At 47.9% G+C, this 25,310-nt stretch overlaps 2 protein-coding genes across 4 annotated transcripts in view; one reads left to right on the forward strand and one right to left on the reverse strand.

The window, feature by feature from the left end:
- The window catches only part of LOC119164927 (uncharacterized), a 423,059-nt gene that overhangs the window by 140,696 nt on the left and 257,053 nt on the right, over positions 1-25,310 (reverse strand). The gene's annotated exons all lie outside the window — the stretch shown is intronic.
- Positions 1-25,310, forward strand: part of LOC119164929 (uncharacterized) — a 169,015-nt gene that overhangs the window by 16,177 nt on the left and 127,528 nt on the right. For all 3 annotated transcript variants that reach the window (XM_075873326.1, XM_037417129.2, XM_075873327.1), the window contains exon 2: positions 7,935-8,706. In XM_075873326.1, the coding sequence (XP_075729441.1) occupies positions 7,939-8,706 (768 nt within the window). In that variant the 5' untranslated portion in view covers positions 7,935-7,938. The remainder of the gene's footprint in view (positions 1-7,934; positions 8,707-25,310) is intronic.

Below are 25,310 nucleotides of genomic sequence, written 5' to 3' on the forward strand. Positions count from 1 at the left end.
TTCCCACCAGCAGACATTGGCATGTACATTGAGCACTATTTTTCATAGTTGAACAACGCACAGAAGAAATCTCTCACCGGCACTGCCTTGGAGGTCAAAATGCTATAATTGTTACATACTACAACGGCCACGAGGCACGAACGGGTGCCGCTATGAAGAGCTTAGCCCCTAAAAAAAAAGACGAATAAAGCAGAGAAGGGGCTCGCGGCTGTTTGTTATACGCTACACCGAGTTAAGGACGGCACGGCGGTGTTCAACGTTCAATTCAATTCAATTCAATTCATTTTTATTTCATCCCAAGGATGAGGGCAGGCTCGGGAGAAAAGTGACGTTTTGTCACTTGAGGAGAACCCGAGCAAAACATGATGGTGATCTGCGATGGGGAATATGAGTCGCACGCCCACGAAACAACGGGCGATATTCGGCGGAACCTTCCGATTTCGGGCGGGTTGAAGGAACCAACGAACGGACTGGTGTGCATGGTACCCGCCATAGGCCTTCTCGATGCACATGGGGAAAGGAGGTTGGCGAGAGTACGAGAGAGCGTAAACTTCAAGTTTTCGAGTTTTTCTAATACCACGTAAGTGCACAACACGCGTGAAAAGCTTAGGATGGCGGGATAAAAGCTGCTCGAAGGCAGCTTGACTGCTCCCACCTCCGCGTACAGCAAAACAGCAACGTGGCGAAAATTCCCAATTTGTACACTCGTTGCGTCATTAAATTAAAAATGCTCAGGGCAAAAAACAGCAAAACAATGTGATTTGTATTTTAAACAAAAATGTGCTGGAAACATATTTTGACACATAGAAAAGTATGGTTGACTTTCATAATAGTTGAAGCAATGCAGTTTTAGGAATGTAACAGGAGTGCAGAGAGAAACATCATTATTTACGGCAAAACGAGGTCTGTTGAAGTTAGTTTTGCCGGAGGTTCGTGGGGTAGTGCTCCACTGCTTGCCACTACTGCTTCGGCCCCTTTAACAACTACGTTATGTATGTGGCAGTTGGTTACCGCAATGAGTAAAACTGACGCTATTCTCTTTGGAGTATAGGCATGCCCGTGGTAAGCGCACGGTTTGCACACGACCACTCCATTGTATTAATACACGTCCATCCAACTCGTAAACCATGAGTGAACGTAAAAAAAAAAAAAAACGGGGGAGGGTGGAGCAGCATACACGGCTACTGGCTGACTGCTTCGTACGAAAGCGATTCCCACAGTGCGTGAGACCTGGAACATTTTTTTCTTTTTTTTTTCGTTTGACGGAGGAGCTGTTCTTGATCGAGCATTTTATTCCCGGGATCCGCAAATCAAGAAATCGGGGAAATTCCACAACACACAACTTCCACTAAATAGAAAGAAGGGAGCAGTTGGCGCAACGAACAAATGGCACGCACATTGCCATACTTACACCTCTGTCACTGGATACGGTGCGATTACGAAAGGTGAGTGGCTATACTTTACACCTCAAGGCTTAACAAAGGGTGTTTAATAAATAGAAGTGGTACAACATACCGGGACATACCAAGCGAACGCTTATTTGTGAACCTGAGGAGGAGGAGGAGGAGGAAAATTTAAGCGGAAAGACAGGGAGGTTAGCCAGTTCTTAGACCGGCTGGCTACCCTGTGCTGGGGAAAGGGGTGAGGGGAATGAAAGATGTTAAAAAGAAATGTTGCTAAGAGAGGGAGAAATTACAAAAAAAAATGCGACAGAGGAAAGGCAGAAGGCTTTGAATTTGAAAGCTTTGCTGCGCTTTTTGCGGACAACTGGCCTCAGAGACAGACTTTAGTGTCTTTGTGAACCTGTGTATATTAGAGTGGTACGGTCAAGATGCAATAAAGCTGTACCACCAATTCAAAAGTTAACAAAGAGAGTTTAATAAAGAGCAGATATATAGCATATTTGATTGATTCATTGACTGATTTGTGGCGTTTAGCGTCCCGAAACCACCTTATGATTACGAGAGACGCCGTAGTGGAGGGCTCCGGAAATTTCGACCACGTGGGGTTCCTTAACGTGCACCCAAATCTGAGCACACGGGCCTACATCGTTCACACCTCCATCGGAAATGCAATCGCCGCAGCCGGGATTCGATCCCGTGACCTGAGGGTCAGCAGCCGAGTACCTTAGCCACTACACCACCGCGGCGGGCCTACAGCATATTTGAAAGACGTGAAAAACTTCGAAATTCTTTAGCTCCGCTGTTTAACTGGTGTCCCCGAAGCAGAGCTGTTCGAATTTTTTTTCTTCTTTTCTCAAAATGCACGCACACAGTTTTCTGTCCTCCTTAATTGAGGCTGTGGCGTTGAGCGTGCGAAACTAGAGTGCTGGATATTCGCAATGCACATGCGCAGTGAAGAGTGAAGCCACAGGAGATCACTCAAGAGAGTTTGCGTTTTACAGCTGCAAAAGCCGACGCGTGAGAATCGAAACAGAGCGTCAGTTAAGGGCATCAATTTAGGCGAACTTCTTCGAGCGCGGTGTGGCAGCGAGTGATAATTACAATTATGCGACTCTCACAGACCTGCCGTTTAGCTTCTCTTTTTATTTAAAAAAAAACACGGTATCCCACATTCAATTAACTGACGCGCTTCGTAATGGCGGCTATGCGGGGGTGGTCGCCGTGACAACTGAATGTTAACGAGACTTGCCGACAGGCGTGCGTCATGCAGTGTGCGAGAATAGATGCCTCCAAACGCAGGCGTTGGAATGCGTTCGACACATCTGTGCCTATAGCGACAGGCACAAATGCTTAAATAATTGACACCCCTGCCTCAATCGGTCTTTCTCTTTAGTCAATTGTTTTTTTTTTTTAAAGAAACGGATGTCTTGCTATAGAAAGCTCTGCGGGAGTCTATCTGCGTGTAACCTTTCTTTATGAACGTTCAGGAGCGTCACGGAAAAGTCCGTGCCACTTCTAAACGATAAGTCCCCCACCCCACCACGAAGTCAACCTATATCTGCATTTTTGAGTGAAAAAGCATTATGCCTATAAAGGCTGACTTGAAAAAAATCACAACATATCCACGGGGTGAATGGTGATGAGTAGGTGAAGCTCCGGAGTATACATCGGTAAACCGTGAACCCTTCGTCAATTGTGTCTAGTCGATCATCGAAAACGTGACGAACACTGTTTAAAATTACGCCATATCCACGAAGTGAATGATGAAGTAGCTTGCTCCGTATGTCTGTCTGTTCGTCCGTACATCTCTTAGCACACTAATGGACGCGTCTCTTACTAGTCGAAGTGGAGCGAGCGCCCCAGCGCCATCTAGTGAGGACTCCGAGTACTAGGGGTGGGTACGATGGACGACGAGGGACTAGCCTACACGCTAAGAAGCTTCGCCTCTAAGATAAGTCCCGCCCCCTCCCCACTACATCGGCTTTGGTTCGTCCACTCATGGCGGGGACAGAGGCCGGCGTCGTTTTCGCATCTTTTGCTTATTCTGTCAGTTAGGTTGTGGTGACTGTGCTGGCGTTGAAATTATAGCGTCTCAATGCCAGCGTTTGTGATGTGAGGGAGTTTTAGATTGGCGTAACGCTAAATTTGCGTTCGTTGCGGCCGCCCGCTATTTCCGGCATGGAACGGGAGTACACAAGGAGTTGGCGTATCACGTATGTGCAATTGCGGCAAACGCAAAGTCTTGCGCACGCTATTTTAAATGTTTATATTGGACAGATTTAGTTGCGCTCCCGCAAGTTTAGCGCCTGCCACAGGAAATGGCTGGCGGGTGGTGGCCGCAGGGCCGCTGCCCAACTAAATAGGCAAAGCATTGCGCCTGCGTTGCGCATGCGTCCTACGCTCACTTCTCGCGGGCTCCCGTGGGGTGACGAACGCAAGCGTTACACCCGCAACGCCCGATAATTCAGCGTATGTTATTCGAAAACTCCCTATTGCCAATTAGAGAGCTTTAGAATATAGTGTGAATGGATTTGCGGGTTTGCGGGCGTAGCGTTAGTGGTCGTCCACGGTCGCTATTCGTCACTAAACGAGAAGTGAGCGTATTAAATCTATATGGGGTCAAACAGCGGACGCTATCACCTATCGCATCGGAACACTTCCATTACGTGGTCCTACAGCCGGTCGGTTTAGCGCGCGCCATGCATTTTCGTCGCTTTCTGTGACGGCTGCTCGGTTGGCAACACGCGTCGCGCGTCCCGGGCCACCACGACGGCGGCAGGGACGAACGCAGGAGCCCGCAGCTGGGGCCTCTTCGCTTAGTGTGAACGCACGAGCACTTGCAGCCGCCTATTGCAGACAGCTTCGCCGCCCCGCCAGCGGGATCGCTTGGCGGCCGATGCTTGCAGCTGTGCCGATGGGACGTGCGTGTGTACGAGTGCATTCTACGTGGCTTCTTTCGGCCCGGACGCGTGAGCGAGAGAGGAGAAAGGAGCTTTAATGGAAAGGTAAGCATAAGAGAAAGAGAGAGGAAGGAGGAGGAGGAGGAGGAGGAGGAGGAGGAATGGAGAAGAAGTGAAGCACATTCAGCGACTGCGCTCTAACAACGCGCCGGCGAGCGAAAAAGCCGCGCCGCGCTGCGTATATGTCCGGGTTGCAACGCCCCGGGCTCGCTTTGTACTTGAGAAAAACACTCGCGGTGAATTTTTTGTTTTGTTTTTTGTGATGAAGCCAGGGCTACAGTTGTCGAATCGCGCGTATCCTGGCCCCTGATACTGTAAGGGAGCAGACCCGCTAGGTGGTGGTTTCCCAAACAACTTCTTAGTAAGTACCAGTTAGGTAAAGGTATATACAACTAACCACCCCTGCTGCAAATGATGTAGTATCACAATTGTGCCCGAACTTTCCGCTCAAGATACATAAAAAAAAAGGATTGTTTCTTTGCGTGTAGCTCTTTGCGACAGTGCCCAATTCTTACCAGTGAGATACCGTATTTACTCGATTGTAATGCAACCACGATTAAGACCCGAGGGGTGACTGTTCATTGTGTCCAGCTAGAACATAATATGAAACTCCGGTATTCCATTGTAACGCGGTGGCCGACTCTATAGATAGCAAAAACTATAGAAAGAGAAAATCTCACGTAACATTTGAGTAAATGTTGCAATACGATGCAAACCGAAAAGTTTAACCGAACCCCCCCCCCCCCCCCCCCCCCCCAGATTCCAGCAGCCGCCTTGACGATCATTCCCGTATCTCGCCTTTTCTTTCCGGCTGTCACCTACTCGCCTCTCTTCCGTGGTTCTTCGCGATCCATCTCCCGACTCTCTCTCTCCTCCTCTTCTCCTCCTGTGCGAGTGTCTCGGAAGGAGAGAGAGAGACAGAATTAAAAAAAAAAAAAAGATCCCTCGCGGTATTTCGTCGCGCTCGCTTTTCTTGATCGCGCTCGTCGACAGCAGTGAGTAACGCGGAGTGTAGGTCACGACCCCTGGTAGAGAAGGCGCAGGCGCAGCTCCCGCCGTCTGTCGGCTGCGGTTTTGCGGAGGATGCGTCGGCGAGAGATACTCGAATACGAATAGCGCGCAGTGTACGCCTTAATATTTTTTAAAGACGGCAGTCTTTCTTGATTGATTTGACCGATATGTGGGGTTTAACGTCCCAAAACCACCATATGATTGTGAGGGCCGTCGTATATAGTGGGAGGGCTTCGGAAATTTCGACCACCTGCTGAGGTTCTTTGAAGTGCTCCCAAATCTGAGCACACGGGCCCACAGCATTTCCGCCTCCGTCGAAAATACAGCAGCCGCAGCCGGGATTCGATCCCGCGACCTGCGGGTCAGCAGCTGAGTACTTCAGCCACTAGACCACCGCGGCGGGGCGGTAGTCTTTGTTGGGGTAATCGAACGCAGAAATATCTGTCTGTCTATCTGTTCGTCTGCCCGTTGGCCGTTGCGTTCATACTGGCGAACATTGTCGATCAAAAAAGCAAATATTACGTTTATCTGAGGCGCAACATCTTACGTAAGTACTAGGGGGGGTTCCATTACTAGAAAATACATAGATACGTAATTCTAAATGCTCTAGTGTTTCCTACGTAGTGCTGCAAGTGCTAGGCTATGCACGAAAAAGGTGGCCCCCAATCGTCTCACCACTCATTCGCCTGGGACGTGGGAAGACCTACTCCGCAACCCGAGGCTCGAGACACAGCTGCGGGCCACACAACGAGCCGAGGAGGCGGCGGCCAGCCACGGCCTGAGCACAATCCCTTTCTGAAAATACGCTTTTCACTGAAAGGAAGTTGTTTCTCTCACTCTCTCTCTCTATCGACGACATTGCAGTGAAGCACGCAGACACACGGCCAAACTTTTGTAGTGCAGTATAAGGCCTGACCACATGCATCCGTTGCAGCGCGTCAGCGGGGAGCTTTTGGACGAGGTGTCGTGCCTCTTCCCTACAAAGAGAGAGAGAGAGAGAAAGGGAGAGATAGATAGATAGATAGATAGATAGATAGATAGATAGATAGATAGATAGATAGATAGAGAGAGAGAGAGAGAGAGAGAGAGAGAGAGAGAGAGAGAGAGAGGGGGGGGGGGGGGGGGGGCGTGTGGCTACGCGAAGCTGAGCGCCTGCCCTCTCTGTAAGGAGAGAGCACGGCGCCGTGTCAGAAATCCCCGCGCTTTCTGATTTACACTATTCGCTTATTACATTTCATTAATTTATTTCTGCGTTGCATTACCGCTTATTCCTTTTGAAAGTCTCTCCCGCCTTACCTTTTTCACTTTCATGGACAAGGGTGCATTTCTTTACTCGTTCAATGCTTAATGTTAATGCTGGTTTTAGGTTGGTTTCTTGCTTCTATCAAATTATCTTTTGTCATTATCGAGTGTTCATGTTGCCATTTGGATATATTATGCCCCACGTTACAATGCACAAAAGGCCCGACCGATTTGAATTTGTATTCAGGGAACCTCATTCTTTGTATGCTTATGGTGCATTTGTCTCTTTGTTTGATGTGAAAATAATGAGTCTGGTTGTGATTGCGAAGCCAAGCTCGAAAATGAATGACAACTGTGGCAGAGGTGAAAACTATCCACGTTTTTGTACCTATGAAATAGTAATACAGCCAAAAGCCGATTTAGCCACGTGATGACCGCTCTCGAATGGCTCTGTTAAATCGGGAAGTTCGTTATATAGAGAACTGATTTTTGCCGGTGTTCAAAATTTTGTCACGTTATGACGCCAGAAATGTATCACGCATTTCATTTGCTACTAACACATCTGCGCCTGCGAACAATACGCGAGGGCAGCCCAGACATGGAGTCTGACATGTCTACGTCTTTGGACATAGACTGCTGGAGCACTAGCATGTCTACGTGCGTGCGTGCATATGTGCGTGCTTATGCGAATATTCTTGAGCGTATGTAGTGCATACGTGTGTTTATGTCTGCATGTTGTTAATAGTGTGTGTACGCAATCGATTTGTGTGTGAATATTTTTTACATTTGCAGAACGCTCACCACTTTGCTAGGGATTTGTGATAAAAGACAGTATGTATGCAAACAACACAGACACAAAAACAGGTCGCTTTACACAAACGGAGTTTGTGTTCCGGCGTCTCTTCGCCGTGTTTGTGCAGGGAGGGGGCGGAGGGGATTATTGAGAGGAGCAGAAACGAACAGGAAGAGTCCTTCGTAACTGTCTCCCCCTGGGGAGGACAGTGACCAGGCACAAGGGAAGGGCTTAAAATAAATAGAAATGTAAGGATAGAATGCCGGTAGAGGGGATCGCGGAAAGGGGATACTCATCGCAGACGCCGTCTTACGTTATAGCGCTTGCCAGCGAACTCGCCGTGTTTGCGCGCTTGCCGTCTTTTTCACGAAGCACGGTTGTGTGTGTGTGTGTGTTGGTAAGCGTGGGTGATGACGGACAGTATCCGGTGAATGTGGTTTTGCGGCCCACTGTCAATTTGCGCAACATTTTGCATGGCTACCGTCTTGTTACCTAACCGATCGTTCTTCTGCTCTCCTCCCGCAGAGCGATGGAAAAGCGACTGCACAACACCAGGCACGCCGCGAGACAAGCACGAAACAGTGGCAAGGCCGGCAGCACTGCCACCAATAGGACGACGGGCGGCAGTGGCGCCTCGTTAACGACCTCCGAGAGGACGGCCGTGAACACGACGCTCTCAACGACGTCAGAGTCGCCGAATTCCAAGGCGACGAGTTCCGCGCCGAGTCCACCACCGGCGGCGGCGGCGTCATCAGCGAACCACCACCGGGAACAGAGCTCCGCGCCGACGTCATCTTCGCGCCACCGGACTCAGCACCAGCAGTCCGGGAAGCAGAGCGACTCCTCCGACGAAGACAACGAAGACGAAGACGAGGAAATGGAAGACGACGCGGCTTCGTCGCCGCCGCCGGTGACGTCACCGCCGTCGACGCCAGCGACACCGACCGGAAGCGCTCCGTCGTCATCCACTTCCGTGACGGCCGCGGTGACGCAGTCCGCCAGTCCCGAGCAGATGTACGAGGGCTTCCAGGCTTGGGCCTTGCGCACGTACGGAGACAGCGCCAAGACGAAGACTGTGACGCGGAAGAAGTACCAGCGCATACTCAAGATACTGAAGGGAGAGGAACAGACCAGCGCCGAGAACTCCAAGTTCCGTTTCTGGGTCAAGGCCAAGGGCTTCAAGATGGGCCTGCCTCCGGGCCACCCCCAACAGAGCGTCCACAAGGCGGCGCTTGCCGCGGCCGCCGCCAAAAATCCGCCCGAGCAACTACTGTTCGTGCCATGTAGCAAGGTGAAGGTGAGTGACGTTCGAAACGTTGGATAGCCATAGTTTTTTTTTTTAATTCAAAAGTTTGCCCAACGGCATGAAGCGCTAAATATACATATGGAGGCCGGTTTCTGCAATATTTGTAAACGCTGGATATTCGTTGGGTTATATAGAGTAGATCCTGCACATGTCGAATCCTCACGGCACGAGTTATTGTGTATGTCGAAGGGCCGTGAAATCGTCTTCAGTATATTTTCGTTATACAACGTATTATATGTTTCTCAATACCTAAGATAAAAGTATTTGCGAAGCCCATTCAGATTTCATACATCTGAGTTTGACTTCACGGATGCTTGGGGAACAGGTGTCAAGTACACTAAATAAAGAATGCAATCACGTACCTGTAATTAGGGATCTTAACGTTTTTTTTGCATGTGCAGCAATTATATGGATGATCCTATATTATATTTGAACGTGAAAACTAGCGTACAGATACGCTCGGCTTTTCTTGGCCTTGTCTGTTTTCGAAAATTTGCGAAACTTTGCGTTTGCGTACGTGACGTATTTATTTATTAATTCTTTTATTGATTTACTTCGTTCTTCCTTTCTCTCATTCTTTTGCTTTCTTTTCATATTTCTTTTTTATTTCTTTTTGTTCTTTCTTACTTTCTTTCTATCTTTTCTTTTTTTCATTGCGCAATGCTACACCCAATAAGGTGTTTTGTTGCTCAAACGGGTATAGGTGAAGTGCGCAAAAAGGAATGATCGAGCTGGCAACGAGCTGTTCGCTGCACTCTTGCACTCGACGACGCCGTTTCCACGCACTGCGGCGAATATTTTCGCACATCTGGTGTATTCCTAAAGTAAACGAAAGTCAAACGACAAAACGAAAGTCAAACGACAAAACGAAAGTCAAACGACAAAACGAAAGTCAAACGACAAAACGAAAGCGAACGACAAAACGCCGAAGAGCAGCCGGCCGGAATAAATTATCGCGCGTAGGAGGGCCAATCGACTTCGCTCCTAATTGCGCACACGGGGCTCTTAATAAATGAAAACAACCAGTTTATTACGGCATACCGTCGATAGCGCACTCGTGTACCAACCATTAAACATCGAAACGACTTGGTTAGTCTTTCCGTGTGATGCTCGAAGGACGTGATTGGATTTTGAAGCAGCGATGGGATAAGTGCAAAGCAAACTTTATTATAAGTAGACTTAGTCTGGTCTCTTGAGGGCATCGGAGAATACCCAGAACCAGCTTTAGTTGCTCCTTGCTCAGTGACGTCATCTCATTACCATATATGACCTGGACGCGCAATCAGAGAGGCACATTCAAAGGTCCCGAACCTTATGACGCCGAAAGAGGGTGGAGTGAGTCAGGAAACAAAAAACGGGGGTTAAGGATGTCGTAGTTGAAATCATGGAGAATAAATGGACACGGCCCGGGCACGTAGCGCGTATATGCAGGATGACCGCTGGTCATTAAGATTAACTCACTGGACTCCAAGAGATGAAAAGCGTGTGCGAGGGAGACGGAAAACACGGCATATCCACGAAGCGAATGATGATGAGTGGTCGAAGGAGGGGAATCGAATGACCCGTGACATTGAGCACCCTCGCTTGTAAATCGGTGACAATGTGGTGTAAAGTTATACACAATGTTCATTGGTCATAAATGTTTATGCTTGTGTCGAGTTACGCACTTCCCTTTGCCTTTATTGTTACTGCTTGGCGGTGTCAGATCTAGCCTGACTCTGGCAAAGACGAGGTTTGTGCACGCTCCCTTGGTGGCTGTCGGTTGTCTTCAGTCGTACGAAATGCATCGCGTAGCATATCGAGACGTCATATACTGTACCAGCCAGCCGTTGTCCGTGGGCTGCCACTGGGTGCCTTGCATGTGCTCGGCTGCGGCCAACAACGCCAACGGACAAGCCTAGATCTTAAAGGAGCTTCGTCTTTAAAATCAGGTGGGCAGATGAGATGAGGACGTTTGCAGGTATAACGTGGCGGCAGAAAGCACAGAACCGGGTTGATTGACTGAATATATGGAAGAGGCCTTTGCCCTGCAGTGGGTGTAGTCAGACTGATGATGAAGACGATGATACCACTCTGAGTTCAAGGACGAGAGAGTGGTTTCCGTTTTACCCTCACTGCTCCTGTTGCAGGTGCTACCTCCCACTCCCAGCTCATTTCTTCATTAAACACTCACCATGTCACCGCTGAGCTATATATATATATATATATATATATATATATATATATATATATATATATATATATATATATATATATATATATATATATATATATATATATATATATATATATATATATATATATATACACATATGGGGAGTACGCGCATTTCAGCCCACGCGCAGTTTTCTCGGCTTGCGTAGTCGTAAATGGACAAAACGAAGCGTGGTCGGTTTATGCGCGCAATTTCAATGCGGGACAAGAAAACGGGCGTTCGGCTGCAAAGCAGAGCAGGGTAGCAGACAGTTGAGGACATTTTTGTTGTTGTTGTTGTTGAAAGGGGCTAAATTCGGAACCAAAGCTAGTTGACACTAGGCTGTATTTGGCACATACGTACTCTCACTTTTCCTCTAAAACAGTAAGAAGAAATCACTAATTATTATTGGTAATTTATTATTACGTTCAGAGGAAAGTTGGGAGTATGTATGTGTCAATAGAGCCTTATTTGTGCGAGTTTCAGTTCTTTATTTAGCCCATTTGAAAAAAAAAAAACGCTATCTCATCTACAGCGAATCATACATTGCGTATGCAGACCGGAAAATGCCCAACCCGGTGGACGTTCGAGAGTCCCTGTTCGTCGCGCCTATCCCACGCAACAGGCACGCCACATTCCACAAAGGTACGCGAAAGGCTAGAGCAGAAGCTTTTGAACGAAAGTTCAGGCAAGACCCGAACGACCGATATACCGACGCGGCCGAGTACCCCCGTAGAAACGCGTATGCTATCAGCGTCGTTGACTCACAAGGCCGAGAGTTACCATCGACCGCAGTCAAGGCACGCAACACAGCGGACTCTGAGAAGCGGCAGTCGCTCTCGCCACCACCACATGTAAAGACGCCTCGGTGATTTTCACTGATTCGCAAGCCGCTTGCCGGAATTACGTGAAGGGCCGCGTCACAGCCTCCTTGTCGCTACTTCACCTACTCGTCGCTACTTCTACACTGCAAAACTGGAGCGACGGGTGTACCCTCCACCCCACCCAAGACCAACCAAAGAAGAGAGCGAGATTTTAAGACGCCTACAAAGCAATACTTACGTACATGGCATATTAATGCACCGCCTCTACCCAACGACACATGGATGCATGTGCCCGCTCTGCAGCGTACCAGACACCCTGGCACACTTGCTCCTGAAATGCCAGTGTCATGCAAACCACGACGTGCAACTGGAGCGGGACCAAGCCCCAAGAATAAACGGCGACCACCTATTGGAAACGTGGGAAGCCAAACTCGTCCTCGAGGGCCTGGAAGACCAGCGACAACTCGTCGCCAGGGCCAAGGGAGCAGTCGAAGCCGGAGGTGAAAGTGACAATGTGTCAATCGGAACCATATATTCTCATGACGCCACGCGAACAAACTGCACGTCATCGCGAATTGCGCTGAGAAGACGGGAAACGCCAGGAGATACTGACGCATTTGTTTTTTGCACTTTATCGGTCGTTTAGATACTCTTCGAGGCTAACCTCTCACGTAAAAAAAACATCTGCCAATTATAATGCTGGTCACGTCATTAGCGAAGCTTGCTGCCCAATGGAAAAGAGCGCTTGCGAACTTGAAGGCTTTGTGAGTGGCGAATCTGGACCGCTGAATATATATCTGTGTCAATCTGAGTCAAGCTTTTTTCATAATTGCTGAATAATTATTAGTCTTCTAATCTCAGTCATCTTATTGTGCGGGTCAAGCCCGTGAGTGGAAATAGCCCACACCGCCTTAGTAAAAGTGTACACATAATATACGGCAAGTTATCAAGAGATATATTCGTCAACAACTTTTCACATGTTAATTTTTTTTAATATGTGGGTTGTTATGTCTCAAGACGAAGACGTGATTTTGAGAGACGCCGTAGTGGAAGGCTCCGGAAATTTTGACCATCTGGCGTTCTCTTAACCTGCACTTACATCGCACAGCACGTGGGTCTCTAGCAATATGTTTCTATTGGAAAGCAATCACCACGGCGAGGATCGAACCCAAGACCTCCGGGTCTGCAGCCGAGCATCCTATAGCCACTGATCCAACGAGGCGGACGCATACGATTCGTTACAGTTGTGCTCCGTCGTAATGTTGAGTCGTCATCTCTGACAGAAAGTTTCCTTTTTTTTTTCTTGCTGTTGTAGTTGCATGTACCTAAGAAGAAGTGGCTGCGTAGGTGTGGCTCCAGGTAGTCCTCTTGATTGATTGATTGATTGATTGATTGATTGATTGATTGATTGATTGATATGTGGGGTGTAACCAAAACCACCTTATGATTACGAGAGACGCCGTAGTGGAGGGCTCCGGAAATTTCGACCACCTGGGGTTCTCTAACGTGCACCCAAATCTTAGCAGACGGACCTACATCATTTCCGCCTCCATCGGAAATGCAGCCGCCACAGCCGGGATTTGATCCCGCGATCCCAGCTATTCCTCTACTCTTACATGACAGTTTACCTCGTTAAGTTGTCAATGACCGTAAAACAGTACCAAATTTACGCGTGAACGGGCATTGGCGTTCCCCATCCCGGTATTTACAATATATCTGTCAACGGAACAGCAATGCCCGTGCGTCATAAATGGTCACACACTACACGTCCACACTTCAGCGAATAGTGAGGAAGGTTCATTTCAGATTTTTTCTTTAATTTTCTCTAATCACTGTCCTCAACTACACACATGTCAGTATGTAGAAGCCAAAACAGCGTTGCGTTTCGTGTGTGCCGTGTACTTTGTGGAGCATTTTCTTTCAAACGCTTTCCTTTTAAAGTTAACAAGTCTGCACCTATACGTTTTTTTTGTTTTGTTCGTCTGGTGCATCTTTTTTTTTTCTACAAGTAAATCGGAGAGCACAGAGGAAAAAAAACGAATTAGACGTCATGTTTATAGCTGCTGAAACTCCTTAACCAAGAAAAGTTCACCTCAATTCTGCGTTTAACAGAGACCTTCAAATGGGGGTGAGAAGTGATGATATGCACTGGAACAAACGCGCGTTCTTTGAATACAAATTACTCTCTATAACTTGAATAATGTAACATTTGCACGTAACACAGAAGATCTATTTTGAGCGTTGCAGATGGTCTGCACAAGGGAGGTTGCAGTTCCGTAACATCTGTTTTTTTTTTTATCGCGGAGTTGCAACGTTGTGAGCTCCGAGCTTTCTGTTCATCGAAGTCTGTACCCGTCTGTGACAGCTTTTTTTTTTTTTTTTTCGAAACATCTGCGAGCTGAAATCAACGTTATGTTATTGAAAATTATCCATGAGCTTGTTTCTTTTCAACGCGACGAAAACAAATCCTGTTATTTCGGGTGTGCGTATCGGGGAAAACACTGCAAATCGCGCTTACTTTAATGTTTTGCCGCTTCTGAGTAGTTAGTTGTAAGGCTAAAGCCTCCTTTTCAACGTGTTATTTTTGTAAGGAAAATGGTGTCATTAACATTTTCTTCATATGCTCTGCACGTAGCCGGTGAATGTGCTCTGGACAACTGTCAATCTCTCTTCACTTTTCGTCCGTGACAATTCTTTCGCGGGCGTGTACACATATACATTGCGGACAAGCCCCTCGAAGTCGTTTCTCTTTGGTTTTATCTTACGGACATTTATCCGCACTATTTCGCGCATGACGAGTACCTTGTGCAGGAATATATTGTCGACGAACACACGGTACTTCTTTATCATTTCTATCCGTGACGATATCTTTCGGACTTGCATAAATACCTTGTGGTCGAGTGTAGCTTCACTGGGTTTCTTTTTCCTTTTTTAGCTGCGGCGAGCGTCTTGTGAAAGAATACCTTGAGGACGTTCTTCTTCGTTCTATATATGCGCGCGACAAGCATACCTTGCGGACCGTTTCTCCTCATTTTTAACGTTAAAAGTGTGTTTTGAACGAATACCTTGCGGGCGAGCACCTTGCGGTTGCTTCTCGTTCTTTTATCCTTGAGGATATACCTTCGGTGCGATTACAGATCTCTAGTCGCCGAGTTACGTTGAAGACGTTTCTCTTCACTTTTACGTCCGTGACGAGTGCCTTCTGGGCGGCTACTTTGTGGGCATGCACTTGAGGTCATCGGTCCTCACTTTTCGTTCATGGCGATGCAATGCGGGCGAGTAGTAGTAGTAGTAGTAGTAGTAGTAGTAGTAGTAGTAGTAGTAGTAGTAGTAGTAGTAGTAGTAAGTAGTAGTAGTAGTAGTAGTAGTAGTAGTAGTAGTAGTAAGTAGTAGTAAGTAGTAGTAGTAAGTAGTAGTAGTAGTAGTAGTAGTAGTACTTTTATTTACAGTGTCGACACTTTGTCGATGTGCACCTTCAGGGTGGGGACGTTTCTCTTCACTTTCACCAGTGACGGGTGCAATCTCGACGAATACCCTTCGGAAAAGCACCCCGTGCTCGTTTCTCCTTACAATTTATCCTTGACGAACCCTCGCGTATACGATTATAGACACCTTTTAGGAGGACACACTGACGTCGTTTTCTCTTCACTTTTTTGTCCGCGAAGCGCACTAGGTGCACGAAAAAGCTTGCGCTCGCTTTTCTTTACTTCTTGTGCGCGGTTTCGCGCGTAACTATTAAGTGTACAGCATTCCGGATAGTCTAGTTTTTGACCGCATTGTGTCATTCAAAGCATTGGGAAACAGATAAATAAGGCTAAAACAAAAAAAAATGAATACGCGGTATAACCTTCAACCACTGTACCCCCGCGTCGGCAGTAAGCGGGAGCATCTTCTTTGCGGGACAGCTGTAAGTGACGTATAGCTGTCTTTTGAGTTCACATAACGCCCTGCACGCACATCCTTTGCGTAATCAAACTTCTGTTGCATCACACACTACGGGAGTCATTCCTAGCCAAGCCGGAACAGTTGGAGCATAAAACCGAGCTTTCGCAGTCACGTTAATAGTCGCGGAGTGCGCGTTCCGTGTTCCGTTCGGGGGTGTGGGAAAGACAGCTTTGGCGCGCGCGTCTGTCCCGCCCGCTCCCGACATCATCGGAACAAGCGGCGACCAAAAGCAAGTTGCTAATGGTTCCGCCGGCTTGCTCCCGGAGCGATGAAGCTTTGGCAAGGGGAAATGATGGGGTGGCCTGGAGAAATGGGCCTTACTTTAGTATGTGTATGTGGGGAGCGAAGTGGCCTTCGCCAGTGCTCATTACACGTTTGCCTCTTCCTGGCTTCTGAAACTTTGGTAATGAGTTTACAGTGGTCGCAGGCTCCGCCGCGTGCGCGGAAAAGTGAGTGAGTGCTTTATTGAGTGGGTGAGTGAAGGAGGGAGTGAGTGACAGACTGAATGACCAATGAACTTAAAGCGTTTGAAATGATACTTGATGGGATGAAGTTCAAATATATTTTAATAAATTTGACATAATACCCTCCTGTGCCGATTTGGAATGACATTGACATCAACGTTATCGAGGGCATGGCGCTACAAAGTTTTACTGAAAAAAAAGACATCTCATTCAAGAAATTTTGATACCCATCGCGCTTATCTATACTGGTTATGATGCCTGCTGCTGACCGGAACGCGGCAGAATCGAATTCCGGCGCGCCAGCCCGATTTGTATAAATGAAAAATGCTACAGAGGTTAAATTTAGGTGGGCGTTCAACAACCCCAAGGGGTCGAAATATGAGCATTCCAGTACAGTGTCTCGTGGAATGTCATTGTAGTTTTAAAGCTTGAAACCGTAACAATTAATAATAATTATTATTAGTACACTCTTCTGAACAGCGCGTCCTTTTCAGTGCATCCATTCCAGAGGATAAGTTTGATAATAATAATAATAATAATAATAATAATAATAATAATAATAATAATAATAATAATAATAATTGTTTGGCTTTAACTTCCGAAAACCATCATTTGGTTTTGAGAGACGCCGCGGTGGAGGGCTCCAGAAATTCCGACCACTTGTGGTGGTTCTTTAACGTGAACCTAAATGCAGGCACACGGCCCTCAAGAATTTTCGTCTCTATTGAAAATGCGGCCACCGCTGCCGGGATTCACTCCCGCGGCCTGCGTCAAGCAGCTGAATGCCTCAGCCATTAGACCACCATGGCGCGTTGGGATAAGTTGGCATTAGCCGCTGATTTTGTTATGACATTCCTTTTCCGGGTTCAGCCTCAGCTACAGCACAAGAAGTCCTAATGTCACGCGGGCCTAGACCTCAAGGCCTTCGTGCCCCGTCGCCGCTCGGGTTACTGAGGGTGTCCCCCTTTCGCCTTTGCAGCGCCAGTGCGACCTCGAGCTGCCGGACGGCCCTTCGCTGGTCTTCTGGGTCCGTAGACCCCACGCCCTGCGCGGCCGGAGGGAATCCCGCATGCTGGAACCCAATAAAGTTTATTCTCTCTCTCTCTCTCTCAGCTACAGCACAGCCAGAGGCTTGTTTACTTGCCTAACATTTACATTTTTTTGTTTGTCTATGCTTTTACAGCGAAAGCTGTTATGAGATCACTTTTCGGGTCACGCGCAATTGCATGTTGCCCGCCGCAGCCGCTGGTGTCCATAACCACATCGCGTGAAATACTATGGTGGTTTTGGGACGTCAAACCTCACTTATAAATCATTATCATGGCCTGAAATTAGACAAAAAAGCTTGCCCCAATGACAAATTGGGGCTCGAACCCGCGTTCTCTGAGTGCCAGCCCAATATTCTACCACTGAGTTACGTTGGTGCTTGTAACTTGTTGTCAAACTTGCCTTAGGCAGTCAAGACCTATTACCAATGGCACAGTGGGGCTCGAACCCGGCTCCGCTGGGTGCCAGCCCAGTATTTTACCACTGAGATAAACCGGTTCTTGTGATTTGTTGTCAAACTTGCCTTTGGCAGACTTGATGTCGGGAAAGCAATCACGTTAATACGACTTATAAAGCGTTTTACAACAGCGAAAGATCAACCAGTTGTCGAATAATGCGAATAGCGTAACGAGTAGGCCGTCCAATGCTCCAACCCATTACAAAAGCTTGTTCTTGTTTCCCTATTAACTGAGGCGCTCACCAACTTCAGCCATAATTCCTAATCGTCGTCAGCCACAGCATGGACTATTGGCACGAAGTTCCTTGCAAGTGTTTAGCGGATGCCACGCTTCTCAGAAGAATGACGAAAAATGGCATAGCGAATGCCAGCCTATACTACCCAAAAGTTTATTATTAATGCCCCAGTGGGTACCAAGCAAGTGTGCTTCCCAAATGAGTGTTCTGAAAAGGCTCTGAAAGACCGCTCTTCTTGCTTTTGTTGTGACTGTGCTGCGCCTACCGCGCAGGCCTGACGTTTTTTCTTCTCTTATTTTACTCCTTTATCGGCACTCGTTAACTCATCACGACAGGCGTGTGTATTTCGCAATAGGATAAACTGCAACACGTGGACGTACCAGCCGTAATCCAGTTGTCCAACCTTTACCTAAACTGATTGCGCTGGCTGAGAAGGGGCATGTAAACGTGCGGCTAGTCCACATTGGATCGATCGCGTACCAACGCCGCTCGGCGATTACTGAAGCAGGTAATCTGGTAACGTTTGTCCGCACAAGCACACCGTTATTTCGACAGTGGCAAGCGCAGCGTGACGCAACCATGTGATTAATCAAGTGGGTGGTGGCTGACGTTAGGAGCTTTTCGACTATGCCCCGTTTACGCTGCCCCGGAGATTGCCGCAATGTCAAGACGCATTTGGGGAAAGAACTGATGGATGACGACAGCTTGTGACATTCTTTCTGACTTGACAAAACAAAAAAGTCGCAGCCTTGCTTCAAAGGCGAAGCAATGAACGCGATGGCAACAAATTTGAAGGTCATGGGCCCAATGCCAAGCAGACCGAAACGTGCTCCGTGTTTCTCACGCACATTTAACGTATGAAACGTACTCACAGGTACAAATGAACGAAAATAAGCGTCTCAGTTTTTACTTCGCTGTGTTTGAAAAGCGCGCTCTTTTTGTCAACGCAGACTGTGCAACGATTTCAGTGACCTTTGTGTGCTCGGTAACAACAGAATCGTTCCGGTGAAAGCTAAAAGACAGCCAAGACATACGATGCTCCTAACCGCGAGATAAGGGCGCGCGAGTGTGCGTTCAGGGGCTTTACGACCACCCACACCTCTCCGCGATGCAAACTACGCGTGGGAGATGAGGGCGCGCGCCGCCACGCGCTCATCGCGCCATCTTCCTGTTAATGCTGAAAACACTATATTTCCCCTCCGAGATGCCCATCTCCAGCGATAAGTGATTAAGGTTATTTGAGGCAGCGCTAAAGTAACGTGGTTTAGCGCTGCCTCAAAGATCGGTGGCATTGCAAGCTTTCTGCATCTCGCCTGGTTTAGCGTCGCCTCCGTGATTAGTCCACTTTTGACCAAGCGTTTACATCTGATGTGATTTTACGTGATGACGACATGTTATGTGACGACTTCACAGTGACGTCATGTGGTGCCGTCATCCAGTGATGATTGTTGTTCGGGTTTACATTGACGCATGCTGGACGCCTTTGATGAAGCATCTAAGGCTTCTGCCTTAAGACGCTTTCCCATCCTGCTGAAACATCAACCGCATTATTGCTCGTTACGCGCAAACAGTGAGACTGGCTTATAAACCGAGACCCCCGTATCATCATTCCAAATTTCCTGGCAGTTCGTGGTGGTAAAGAATGAGAGAGACCTTTTCCGAACCTGGTTTCCGGTTGGCTACGAAGGATACGTAAGCAGTCGGGCGTGCGTCTAATCTCGCCGGTGGGCCCAGATGCAGTCGTTCATGCCGCAGATCGTGAGTCATCACTCATCGGAGCAGGGAGGAGTGTTCTTTCAGACGTTTACACTCGGCTAAAACCGTCACAACCCACTATACTCGGAGACAACGCATCTTTACATAGTATAGCGAAGGCTACGGAGACGAGACCACCGCACAAGGATGTTGCTCCGCAAGCAGTAATGGCAGCTTGCGCCCGATTTCGGTTGACGCATTTAGAATATTATGTCAGTGAAAAGAAAATCTTAATGGAGAAATATTTTGATGACTCAATGTACATTTTACTGTCACGTTACGACTGTAGTTTTCTTCAGGAACTAAACAGCGGGTTTGCGGCCGCACACTAGCCGTCATGAACGCTCTGTTTACTTGGGAAAAATGGTGTGCTGAAAAAGGTGATGCTCTCATAGAAATAAAAAAAGAAAGCAGCATTTCGAAGTGGATAGCTTTATTTTACATACAACTTCCCGCAACTGCTTGTGACTCATAACAATTAAACCAGCATTTATTTCAGCGAGGCGAATGAGAAAATTATCCGTAAACTTAAGTGCATTTTTTGGCGTGGTAGGTTCACCGCGGTTCGGTTCCCTAGCTTCATCAGGGCAGTCAAGAAAGGTTGCCGAATATGATAAAATATAAGCTCCGCCCAAAGGACCGTGCCACGTCAGCTTTTTGTCTGATAAGACAGTAGTATTAACTCGTCTAAGTTCGAACCATGAGGGCTGTTACTCGGCTAATGTAAATAATTTGTATATTCGTTCTTTCTGCCTAAAATATTGCGTTTGGTTCAAGAACGCGATGACAGATATTTCCCCATGAAGTTTACAAGGAAGTGCGAGTTTCCGACCTGAAACCAGCTATATGGCGTGAATCTTTATGAGAAACTCAACCGTCTAAAACGCTCGAGAATCGTCTGACGTCATAAAATTGAGTTGGCGTTATTGGATGCAGAATTCGTGCCGATTCCCTGTGCTGGAGTCACCGATAATTGTGGGCAGAGCTGGCACCTTTTCCGAGGCTGTAATTATTGTATAGTACGCCGCTTTTTCTATTACGACTTTCAGTAAGGAATTAGGGATGCCACTCGTCCTCGTGGATTTTCGCCTCTATAAGATGAAAAAAGATGGCGCTCGTGCATGCTGCGAAGCCGCCTTACAGATAGAGCCAGAAAGGGGAGATAAAGATCATGTGACATCTCGCCCCCTCTCCCTCCCCCAACCGGCTTTGTAAAGGTCGGGGGAGATTCCCTTATCTCTCCTTTGCTGCACGATACTTTCCTGTTTCCCGCGCCATCCACCCGCCTCCCCTTCTTTTTATTCCCTGTGCCGGCGAGCTGTTGGGGATGATGCTTCCCCTTGTGTTTGACACGTGCCGTGGCTGCTCGCGATGACAGAGTACAGCCACCTACAAAGTTTGTAGGAACGGGAGGGATGCGCCTTGTAATCTAGCGTACGTCGGCCGTGATGTTATTGAAACTGAGTGTATACGGCAGAGATTGAAACAAAATCACGAACGTGGACGTGAAAAAAGCGAAAAACGCGAACTCCGAGTGCCATTTCCGCTTGCGTCATTACGAGCCTGCTACGTACTTTAGGCGAAGCAACTTAGTGATGGGCTTGTAATGCTTTGAAAGGGACACTAAATTGAAACAATAAATAAGTTTATGATGGTACATTATATAGTCTTGAAAACTTGAGTGTCATTAATTTCAGCGCTGGAGGTTTATTATTAGATGAGAAAATCGCCGTGAAAAGTTTTCTTTGAATTTCTTGCTAAAATACCTGAGTTAACGCTACTGTCTTTAGGTTTTTTTTTAGCATGACTTCCAGTAGGGCATGTTGGTGTACATGCATGATTAAACAAGCGACAATATGTACGAACACTCAGAAATGACAAAATTCAAAGTTCTCGCATTTTGTCATGCTCAGCGAAATTTCTTGAACATTGGTATATCTAGTCTACGGCGGCCTCAAGGGTCAATGCGTGTCATTTTTAGTGAATAAGAACTACGCAGGGCCTACCAGATTCCACCGAAATCTCTGACGTCATGGTGACCGGTGTGGCAACTTCAGTGTGGCATCGCCACCTGCATTTTCCTTTTGCCTCGTTTTCTCAACCACCGCGCGTCTTCTCTAAGCAGGCGTGGTGCATTTACTATCGTAAAAGAATAATTTACTGATACGAGACAAATCGGTTTTCTTTCAAGTCTCCATTTCATATCGTCCGTAAGCGTCAAACTAACGTTGTGATCCCGTGTGAACTCGTTGCTGCTTTCAGCACGTACAAGTGTCAGTAGAACAGCGACGGGATCTTCATATGCCAACGAAAGCTTGGCTCGTAGCATGATGTACTTACGTGTCAGCACTTCTATGTGACGTTGGAGAGTAGGGAATCTGGCCGATCAAGCTCTGTTAAATAGGAGTGGCTACAAAAACGAGACTCAGCACTGTACTCGATCATTAAAGAAGGAAAGTACCATAACTCAAGATGAAGAAGACCTAGGGACAAGTGCATACGCTAACTAATGAGCTACACAGCACTTACAAGCTTCGCTGTAACTTCTAAGCTGCTTTGTATGACGAAAATGGTGCATGACCACTCAATCCTAGTCACTATGTCAGGCATAAGAGTTGCCGATGTCTGTCGCCGCCTTTATCACTGCGAGGTAATAAATGACTCCCATCGCTGCGCCGTCCCTCCCTCCCTCCCCCCTTACGTTCCTCTTTCTTCCTCTTCTGTGTATTTAGGTGTCAATTCCATAGTGAACACTTTCCCCGTCCTTCTGTTGTATCTGTCGTCAAATCAATCAATGATTCCTCGCTTCGCCTTCGCAGTTCGGAACCTCCTTGGCAAGACGATAGTTATAGCGCGAGAACAAAAAGACGACACAGAGACAAGAAGGACACGAAAGACACGAGCGCTATGTGTTTCGTGTCCTTCTTGTCTCTGCGTCGTCGTTTTGTTCTCGGGCTATAACTATCGTCATGCCATACCAACTAGCCCAAGCTGCCACACTCCTTGGCAAGGTGCTCTGTAAACACCCTTGTATTGTAGGAAAGCTCGCTTGCGGGCTTTCAAGCATAAAGCCTAAAGGGAATAGTCTTATTTCCGGACCTTGAAAGCTAGCGCTTCGCCGTTAACAGGCGTACGCACATGTGTGAGGGAGCTAGGGTGTGAGGGTGAGACTCCCTACCCCCTCCCTCCGTCATAATCATCCAAGCAAGACGCCAAGTCTTCCCCACGTTTACTCAACTGGATTTGTTGTTACGTTTCTTCGTGTGCAGAATTCTTGGCGCGCTGATTTTTCGCGGCAATAAGAGCCGAAGACCCGCCATGTCGCATTTTAAGAACTGCTAACCTGATCCCCGGAAATCTGCGGACTCAATGCAGAAGACTCTCCAATTCGATAAACCATCAGTTTCTGTCTACGCGTATGGGCAGCGGCACTTCGGGTACTGCCTCAATGTGGAATCTGAACAAAATACAACGAAAACGGACTGGTATCTAGGATCAAACAAAGACATCAAGCACTAGCGGCAGGACCATTGTTGGACGAAATAATTGAAAAAAACACACACCTAGGTTTGAAACAGCTGGTTCAATGCGCGGAGAATTCTCGCTCCGTGGTTCAGTCGGTCTACGCATGCCTTGAATGTCAAAACGATTTACACATACTCACACACACACAAAGTATGGAGGAAATTTAACGTAACTGCGGCGGTTTTACGTGCCACAACCACGATGCCATTATGAGGCACACCATAGCGGCGAGCTCCAAAAATGCACATAAGATAAAGGTGCACCTAAGGTGCACCTTTTCTTTCAAGTGTCCATTTCATGTCGTCCGTAAGCGTCAAACTAACGTTGTGATCCCGTGTGAACTCGTTGCTTTCACCACGTAAAGGTTCACCTAAGGCGCACCTTTATCGTGCGCCTAAGTTAAGCACACGGGCCTTTAGCATTTTCGCCTGCATCAAAAATGTGACTGCCGCTGCGGGAACCGAACCCGTGACCTCTGGGTCAGAAGCCCGAGCCCCGTAACCACTGCATAACCGCGGCGGCTGTCTGTAAGAGATCTGACAGCGAAACTAAACGTAATGCTTTTTTTTTTCATTTCAACCACGGTACAGTCCTTTAATATGATCTCAATCCCGCCAGCCACGCAAACTCGGTAACAAGCTCTCGACGAGTTTTTTTTTTTTTTTTTTTTTCGCTAAACCACCAAGCGGACCCTTGCGCGTCTTTCTATAGGGGGGTCTCCTCTTATCTTTTCACTCCGCTCTCTCCCATCGCCTCGGGGCTGCAGACTGCCGAGCGTCACCGACGACGGGCGAAGCAAATGAGGTTGCCGAGGCGGCAGAGGAAGGAACGGGGATGACAGAGGAAGAGGCGTACGCGACCGATAATACGGTCGTGCCGCCGCCACCAGCCTCTTCCGAAAAGAGGCAGCGCGGGACCGTCCCCGCTCTTCCGGCGCTTCCCGCGTCCCCAGCGAGTTGGGGAAAGAGGGACTCCCCCTCGTCGCATCCCTACGAACGTGACGGTATCGGCGCGTGCCCCAGCGCACGTCGGCGGTTGGCGACCGCGCGCTAGAGGGAGGAGGGTACACAGAACCGAAGAGGGAACACTCCTTCTCGCTCCCTCTCTCCCTTCGACTCCTTTCTTACTCCATATTTTTATTCCTTCGCCGCTGTCTCTCCCCCCCCCCTCCCGGTGTCTCCCGTTTCGTTTCTTCTCCCTTTGGTTATTCCCTCGAAAGGCAGCTCTTTTTCGCCCCCAATCTGCGTTGTGTGTTTTGAAAGGGCCAAATATCAAGGGGCGACGGGTGTCCTTGCCGCCGCGCCCGTGGTATTGGTGGCGCAGCTCCACGTAATACTACGCCACGTTCTCGATTCCCGTTTTGCCGTCGACTCGTGCCTTCACTTTCCCTTCGCGATTCTTCGGTGACTCCGTAAAAGTGAAGACGGCACACATGAACGCTGGGGAGGTACTCTCCAAAGTGTGTACTGGAGATGCGTGGTAGGCCCAGCACCTAGAGAAGGAGAAATGGAAGAGAAGGAAAGGCACAGAGGTTAACCAGACCAGGAAAGCCGGTTTGCTACCCTACGTGGGAGAACGGGAAGGGGCAAATTGAAAGAGGTAGAGAAAAGAGTGGGAAGAGAGAGAAAGATGACACACAACACAGCGCACACATGAACATGCAGATAATTACGCGACCATCACGCTCGCGTGGTTCGAGACATCACCGTCACGGCCGCTTGTCTAAATTAGTTTTTTCTGACAAACCTCAGGAGTTCCTTGGTCACCTTCAGCTGCGGCGTCCCTCTGTAGAATACATCCAACCAACATTCTTCTATTGTCACGGAGCTCTCTAACAGATGCCAGTGACTGTCTCTGCACATCGTATTCTGGGCAGTCGCACAGAATGTGGCGTATCGTCTCCTCGCAACGACAGACATCGCAGAGGCCCGACACCTAACAGTGCTTTTAGGCCACCCGAACTCGACGCGAATGATCAGCGTGTATTCACACGTGCATTCTATAGTAATCGTGGGGTTTTTGTGTGTCAAAACCATGGAAGGATTAAGAGGCATGCCGCAATGCGGGTCCCCGGATAAGTTTCGACACCTGCAGTTCTTCAAGATGCACTTAAGTTTATATACACGGGTGCCTTTGCATTTAACCCGC

Source organism: Rhipicephalus microplus, chromosome 9 (genome assembly GCF_043290135.1).
Source record: "Rhipicephalus microplus isolate Deutch F79 chromosome 9, USDA_Rmic, whole genome shotgun sequence".
Lineage (NCBI taxonomy): Eukaryota > Metazoa > Arthropoda > Arachnida > Ixodida > Ixodidae > Rhipicephalus > Rhipicephalus microplus.